We start from the raw sequence: 8,086 nt of genomic DNA, 5'->3' as shown, positions 1-8,086 counted from the left end.
TGCCACCTCTCCCCCATCTAGTTTGATTGTATGAGTCCTTAAGGCTCTCTAATCATCTAAAGTACAAGCTATACACTCTCCTTCTCTCCATCCGATGGAAACCGCATCCCTCTATGCTTGGTGCGCAGTTCGGATGCCGTACGCTCGCGTAGTGAATGCCGGAAGGTCCCCAAGAACAATAGAACTCTACTTTTTGCACAAATTACAAGGTAAAAAGCATGAACGACAAGAGCAAGAGACCAATTGGGTGCAATCTCCCCCCATGCCTTGTGTGAGCGCTCCACAAAGCATGTATTTTATGTATTATTCATCTTCAAGCTCAAATAATAGCCCAAATTACAAAATAGCAAGCTTTTAGCTTTTGAGTTTGCTTTAACACAAAATAGGAATAAAGCTAATGGACGGTGCCCAAAGAGTCTGGCACGCCCAAAACAATGTCCAAATAGTAATAACATAATCGTGCACCCATGCGCATACAAAATAATAATAAATATCCAACGCCTCAATAAATAGGCGTGACAAAATATAGGCGTGGCGCCTATCAAAATATAATCCATAACTCGAATACTCGCTATCCTCCAATGCTTTCCTCCGCCACTGCTGCTATCTCTACACATCAACTGAAGCATTCACAATCTTTCATCCAAATTCTACACACTCACCCTTCTCTTCTTTCATCTGATTCTTCCTGCTCTTCCTTCGTCCAATTCTTCTTGCCTCATGGCAACCATCCAACTGCTTGGACTTTCATTTGATTTTGTTGGTGGACTTTCATCCAATTTCTCACGTACCTCCTGTCCAATATCTCTCATCCAAAATTTCTATTGAGTGCCTTACGGCCTCTTTCAGCCAATTTTCAAAGAGTGGCATATTGGCCAAAGGTGAAGACTAATGGTTTCATGAGGGAGGGGGAACAATGGCCGATTCCAAGCCAAGGGCTTATGGCTTTTCTTGGGATCAATCAACTATGTGTGAGAGATAATACAATAGAAAAAATCACCGCATAAAAAACCCAATTGATGCATAGCTTAGAAGTCCATACTTGTGAAATTCTTATGTGAGGTAGGGTAGAGCTAGTTCGATAAAATATCCCAATCTCCTCCTTTGCCTTCAATTGCTCCCATGCTCCTAGACTTGGTCCATTCTTTCTCATCTCTTCCAATTTTGCACAAGCTCTTCAAATAATCCTTGCTCCAAAATCACATCTCAAAAACCAAAAACAAAAGCAAATGCCAAAGGAAACATCATGAACACAAATCCAAACTAAAAAAGCCAAAAGGGAAAGCTCTTCACCAGTTTCTCTTAAGCCCCTAGCTTGCAATTCTTTGTGGAGTATATATAGACTTGAGTTTTTTTTAAATTCTTAGCTTTTTTGTAGACCTTATAGCTAATGCTTCTACCTTAATCACAATTTTAAGCTACCTAAAATCTACCACAAATCAAATATGCAATGGTAGCCCAAAATCCAACACACACACATGAATCAATTGCCTCTTGACTCACTGTCCTACACTAATCCACACAATATTTTGGAGTGCAAGCTCCTATTCCATTGCTTGGCCTAGAGTGCACAAGCCTAGTTGCTTGAATCCATTGGTCTTGGTAAAGGAAACTAAAATGTTGTCACTCTCGTGAGCTAGATTGTTGGGCTTGAGGACCACTTAATGTTTCAAGAGTTTCGAGTAATGTGGCTATGGCTATCTCTCACCTAGCCATTGCAACTCTCCAAATGAGTGTAGCAAACTCACTAATTTACTTTCTCATTGTAGTCTATCCATGGAAAGCTCATTGATGGCCCTATGATCCTTGCAATGCACCATAAGCAAGCTCCACCTCCTTTGCCTCGATTGCTGCACAAGCTCTGCAAGGAAGAAGAAGTAGGAGAAGAAGAGGGGGAGGAGGCGGAGGAAGCAAGAGCTTCTCCAATTGGTCCTTCACTATACCTCATACTCTCCCTCACTCTCTCTCTTTCTCTCTCTATCTATCTCTTCCTCTCTTGCATAAGCAAGAAGCAAGATGAGAGCTCACAAGATTGCACACCACAATAATGAGCTTATCCATTCATTTTTCAGTTTTTATACATGGCCTCAAATTTCGCTCACTAGCATATACCATTTACATTCTCTTATTGGTTTATCGACTAGTTTAGCAGAAAGTAATTGATACAATTTGCATGGGAGCGAGCCAGATGCTCTTATATAAAAATAATTCTAAGTAATTTTCTAATTTGAAAAATTGCATGCTGTTTTTCTATTCTACTTTTCTTGCACCTCTGTAAATTTTCAAATTTTCTTTTATCTTCTTGATCTTGCCTTTGTAAACAGGATTAACAATTAGCCAAGGCTGACACATCATATTTACCTATGATATTAGTCTTTTGTATTACCCTTAGTATCTACCTTTGTATCTTGACTTTAGTCTATTTTAGTATTTGATGTAAGTGGACTTTAAACTTCATGAGATTAGTGGTTATGGGTAGTTCTTGATTAGGCTTGTCCTAAATAGGGACGATCATTTTCTTTGCTAATCACGCTATAGTAAATGATGTGATTTTGATAATGGAATCTATCCTGACACTTTGTGCCGTGTTTTTGCTTCATTTTTGTACTTTACTATAGTCGTATTTTTTGTCTTTTGTCTCCATAATGATGTCATACATGCTCTATGGTATTTTCTCATGGTTTTACAGTGTTATCTGTGAGTTATTGTTTGTTTATCAAAGCTATAAGGCTATTCTCCACAATGCCTACAATAGTATGTTGTATTTCCTCATACAATAATGCAATCCCATTATGCACTGTATATAGGCTTGAAGTTGTAACAATTAGTACATGTAGCCACCTTGACATTATCATGGCCTTATAACTAGGCTTAGTCAACACTTAGAATGACTCTCATATGCTAACTAGAATGACTACCAAAAGATTATTAAAGTAACATAAGGGTGCATGGTGCACTCAACCATGGGCTAGTGAATGATGATAAACAACTAGACCTACACTTCTTCATTGGTGTAGATTGGGCTTATGATATTCCCATTTGATATGCTCATCAAAGGTGGACAATATAACCATCCTTCTTCATTGGTGTAGATTGGGCTTATGATATTCCCATTTGATATGCTCATCAAAGGTGGACAATATAACCATCCTTTGGATCAACAGGATCTGTCATGGCATAAAGGAATGCTAGTGAGTTGCATCATACTTATAGGAAGTCCATTTGCAAACAACATCCATCCCAATCATTATATATTGAGATAACTATGGGGCCATTGCAATTGCATGATAAAAAGGTCCATATCAACAATTGCTTTGTCCAATAGCAACAACAAGTCAATCACAACAATATCACATTAAACTCTTTTCAAATGAAGATAGGTGCACTGAGGCACTTATCTCTCAAGGGAGGAGTAGTTCACTTACTTTTAGCAAAATAGAGGGATCCATACATTACATGCATGTGCCTGTACAATTAGTAGCATAGTAAACAAACTCACATTTCTAACATTAGCCAAAGACCCACAACAATCCTAGGCATGTGACCTTATTCAAGTCCTTAATTCCTCCACAGAAACACTAAATACCACCAATAACAATGTTAAGCCTGATAATACTATTGACCAAGGTAATGACAAGGCCCCATGGCACAATATTTCATCACACACCTTTGCCATGTCTTGGGACTCATCCATGCCATGGTTTGGCATGTCACTTACTCACAACAATCACCATGCCACAAATCCACACTTGCATTTAATAAATAGGGCACTTCACAAGAGACATCTTTAAGTTCTATTTGTAAGCAATGCTTTTATTAAGCAAAAGGCAAATATCAAGGACATTGACTTGGGTTCTTCGCTTGGAACTTGGTAGCTAGATATACACAATGTAAGGAACCTAGTAAGAATGGTTGCAATGCATCTTAATTCTTGAGCTCTAGAGTTAATTTGTATCTCTATATTAGCTTTTTTTTTTGCCTGATCTTCACCATCTATGCATTTGCACTCATCTCCACCTACATATCACACCAACAAAGAGGGGTCTTAGCGAGATTGATGCTTATAAAATTATTTGTGGAGTCACATTCAAAAAACTCTCAAGTTGGCTTTTGGCAACTCTTAAGTATAGCTTTTGATGCCAAATCAGTCACCTCATAGAGTGCCACAAGAGCTATACGTTTGTTCCTTTTTCTTTGGAGTTAGCCAAACCTCTACTCCTTGATGCACAGGTATAGATGAGCTAGGCATAACACCAATCCTCTCGAAAAGAGCATGTACAAACATAGGCCTTCCTCTTGCTAGCAACCTTAAAAAACTAAATCTTGTCTTAGCTCCATTAAAGGATATTCCAGTCTCTTTTCCTACGAAATCTTCCTCATCCATCAACCCCTTTGAGTTGGGAGTACTTTTGAACATTCTAGCATTCTTGGATTTCCTCAATTTCTAGAATCTTCATATATGATGCTTGATTAGTGCAGCCATGATAAGGTCCCACACTTGTATGGACTATCCATCAATAGTCCATTGATCACCAAAAAGAGGCATGGAGCTAGACTCCGAGAGGGTAGGCCCAAATGGAGTCTTTGAGGGTCGGGCCAAATGGGAAAGGACGCATTTGCTCAAAATTGAGTCGGAAAGTCTAAATAGATGAGGCCTACATTGAAAGGGAGAGGAGTCAGAGGACCCCTCTCCACTCCAAAGCGAGAGAAGGGCATCTTCGGCTTTTTGGTGGTCTTGCATCTTGGTCCTTCTCTTTAAGGTCGTGGGCAAGCATTATCCCTCCCATATAACCCCCTTATTCGAGTCACTACCCACAAACGCAAGACCCAGATTGCGGGCGCAGAGGCTCTGTTTTTGCAGACATCTCCTCGCACCATTTGCAGGTATGTTTTGTTTCTGCTTCTCATCCATCTTTGTTCTTTCACTGTCTCTGTACTGCAGAATGGCTCCCTTGATCTGCAAGGTCTTTTGTTTTGTTTTTCTCTCTCTTGTTACATACTGCATTGGGTCGTCTAAGTTGTTTATGTGCTGGGCCTCACACTCTTAATATCAGAGGGGCTTTTGCTGTGCTTGAGTAGGCATTCAGGGGTACCTTTTGGGGGACTGGTCGATCCAGCTTACAGTTGTGGATAGATGGTTCATTGTCTGTAATGATGAGGCTGGTGAGGCATGGTGCCACTCATATGGCTGTGGGTGCCTGCTGTCTGATCTCTTGTGTAGCAATGGGCAGCATTCTTGTGCAGGCTGAGTTTTGGCTGTAAATGAGGTGGCCCTTAACCTCAGGTATTGGGCCAATATAACCTAAAGAAGAAACCCTTGTGCAGATTAAGGGTGGATCGGATCACTGACCATGCTTAAAACACAGGAGGTGTATGGTTTTTGACTGCCGGTCTTGTGATGGGAACAAGCTAGGAACTTGTAAATGGGTCTTTCAGATGTTCTATCCAGTGTATATAGTTCTTGATCATCGAATACCAGGAATCTCTGGCTGCTAACCATGCTTTTAAGACAAGAGGTCTATGGTTTTTGAGTGCCGGCCTTGTGATGTGGAAGAAGCTAGGAACCTGTAGATAGATCTTTGAGATGTTATATCCAGTGCATATTGTTCTCAATCATCAAATATCATGAATCTCTGGCTGACGAGATACTCTTATGGATGTGTAAGACGGCTTATGTTCACGCCTAGGATCTGAAGGCTTGAGGTTTACTAGGAGTAGGTTGATCATCTGAGGCTTTCTCCTCCTTGTGATCTGTTATTTTTGCTTGGCTTTGCATATATGCGCTGGCTTGGGATCATCTGGGCTTATGCTGGCCAGTGTTCTTGGTTGGTTCCTTGCTTCCTTGCGTGTTTCAAGTCTCTTGTCTAGATCTTGTGTGGTGCGATTTGCCATAGTACATGTGTGCATGGTCTTGGTGAGCTACATTTGGGGACTGGAGGGAAAGCATTCTTGCATGTGGTATCTTTGCTTTGTCAAGCCAAATGTAGGTTGTGATCATCTCATGCCTTGCAATGCTGCCATTGTGATGAGAGATAATGTACATTTCCTGCACATTCTATTTGTCTGTGATCTGCTGGCAGGGTGAAATTGTAGCTGAAGATGGGAGATGCTGAGGAAGTTCAACCCCTTGTGTGTGATAATGGCTCAGGAATGGTGAAGGTAAGACTTAGTGTAATTTTCTCTATGTTTTGCTTTACCGGCACGATGCCGGTCATGATATTCTGTTGGTGCTTGTTGTCTAGGCTGGTTTTGCTGGTGATGATGCTCCTCGTGCTGTCTTTCCAAGTATTGTAGGGCGACCCCGCCACACAGGGGTCATGGTTGGTATGGGGCAAAAGGATGCTTATGTAGGAGACGAGGCACAATCAAAGAGGGGGATTTTGACTTTAAAATACCCTATTGAGCACGGCATTGTTACCAATTGGGATGACATGGAGAAGATATGGCATCATACTTTTTACAATGAATTGCGTGTTGCTCCGGAGGAGCATCCGGTCCTACTCACTGAAGCTCCTTTGAACCCCAAGGCTAACAGAGAGAAGATGACACAAATCATGTTTGATACCTTTAATGTGCCTGCCATGTATGTTGCTATACAGGCTGTGCTTTCATTGTATGCCAGTGGTCGAACTACTGGTAGGCTCAATCTTGGTGACGGTTAGTGTTTAATCATGCTTGTTCTTCTTAGAGTCTAAATATGGAAATTATTTGCTATGATTGTAGGTATTGTACTCGATTCTGGTGATGGTGTCACACACACTGTTCCCATCTATGAAGGTTATGCATTGCCACATGCCATTTTGAGGCTTGACCTTGCTGGGCGTGACCTTACAGATGCCTTGATGAAGATTCTCACAGAACGTGGTTACTCGTTCACCACCACTGCAGAGAGGGAAATTGTGAGAGACATGAAAGAGAAGCTTGCATATGTTGCTTTGGATTTTGAGCAAGAGCTGGAGACTGCAAAGAGCAGCTCCTCCCTAGAAAAGAGCTATGAATTACCAGATGGTCAGGTTATTACTATAGGAGCTGAACGGTTTAGGTGCCCAGAGGTCCTATTCCAGCCTTCTCTCATTGGTATGGAATCTGCTGGGATTCATGAAACAACATATAATTCCATCATGAAGTGTGATGTGGACATCCGTAAGGACCTGTACGGGAATGTAGTTCTGAGTGGTGGGTCAACGATGTTCCCTGGTATTGCTGACCGTATGAGCAAGGAGATTACAGCCCTTGCTCCTAGCAGTATGAAGATTAAGGTGGTTGCTCCTCCGGAGAGAAAGTACAGTGTCTGGATAGGTGGATCTATCTTGGCATCACTGAGCACATTCCAACAGGTATGTGCATCTGTATGTGTGTGGGTGTGCCTGTCTGTGGATGTGCCTGAATACAAACAATAATGCATGTGACATGCTTCTTATAAATGTGCTTTTGGTGACTATAATGAGAGCTAAAAATTAGACCTGCGTTTGCTCTTGAATTTTGCAGATGTGGATAGCGAAGTCTGAGTATGATGAGTCTGGCCCTTCCATTGTGCACAGGAAATGCTTCTGAGATAGTATAAGATGTCCTTTTGGCATGTACGGTTGTTCTTTTCTTATCTGGGGGGTCAATGTATTGTCAATGTTAGGATCACTGGAGTACAATTACATCTACTGCTACTAGTCACTGCCATGTCTTGGTGTGTGCATCTTATGACCTCTTTGTGACATTCTTTGTGGTCTTCCCTGCTGTAAACCTTTACTGGTGGGGGGGGGGGGGTTTATATTTTCTGCACCCCCCTTGTATCTTCTTGTATGCCTGCAGCCCTTCAATTACAATGATTATTTTTTGGTAAATTATGAGCTGTCTTGGGAAAGGTTTTTCACTGCTAAATATGTGACTGTAGTTGGGTATTTTATGGTGATGATCTGATGCTTTTTCTCATTAAGTTCTGGTATTCTGTTTGATGAAGGGTTACAGCAGAACGAAGGTAAGTTGGTGTATGAGTTAAGCACACTGTTATTTGTGCTATGATACAAGTTCTGATTTTGATTTTCTTGCACACCTATGTAATGAGCATTGCAAGTGTCTGGAAACTCTGGTT

The 8,086-nt window shown here is 41.2% G+C and overlaps 1 protein-coding gene across 1 annotated transcript; it reads left to right on the top strand.

The window, feature by feature from the left end:
* The first annotated feature begins 4,679 nt into the window (after positions 1 to 4,679).
* LOC148010473 (actin-like) lies at positions 4,680 to 7,875 on the top strand. Its single transcript, XM_087672283.1, has 5 exons — positions 4,680 to 4,884; positions 6,081 to 6,159; positions 6,243 to 6,636; positions 6,724 to 7,337; positions 7,489 to 7,875. The coding sequence occupies exons 2-5, from the start codon at positions 6,100 to 6,102 to the stop codon at positions 7,552 to 7,554; spliced, it is 1,134 nt and encodes a 377-aa protein (XP_087528409.1). The 5' UTR covers positions 4,680 to 4,884; positions 6,081 to 6,099; the 3' UTR covers positions 7,555 to 7,875.
* Positions 7,876 to 8,086: the final 211 nt, after the last annotated feature.

The sequence above is a fragment of the Lygodium microphyllum genome, chromosome 29 (genome assembly GCF_053477565.2).
Source record: "Lygodium microphyllum isolate KBCC chromosome 29, Lygodium_microphyllum_v1.1.10, whole genome shotgun sequence".
Classification (NCBI taxonomy): domain Eukaryota; kingdom Viridiplantae; phylum Streptophyta; class Polypodiopsida; order Schizaeales; family Lygodiaceae; genus Lygodium; species Lygodium microphyllum.
This window is presented reverse-complemented; position numbering and strand designations above follow the sequence as displayed.

Excerpts from the sequence above, each read along its gene's own strand:
- LOC148010473 (XM_087672283.1), top strand. The coding sequence starts at position 6,100 with ATGGGAGATGCTGAGGAAGTTCAACCCCTTGTGTGTGATAATGGCTCA. Across the intron at positions 6,160-6,242 it reads ATGGCTCAGGAATGGTGAAG|GCTGGTTTTGCTGGTGATGA; the intron begins GTAAGACTTAGT and ends CTTGTTGTCTAG. Across the intron at positions 6,637-6,723 it reads TGCCAGTGGTCGAACTACTG|GTATTGTACTCGATTCTGGT; the intron begins GTAGGCTCAATC and ends CTATGATTGTAG.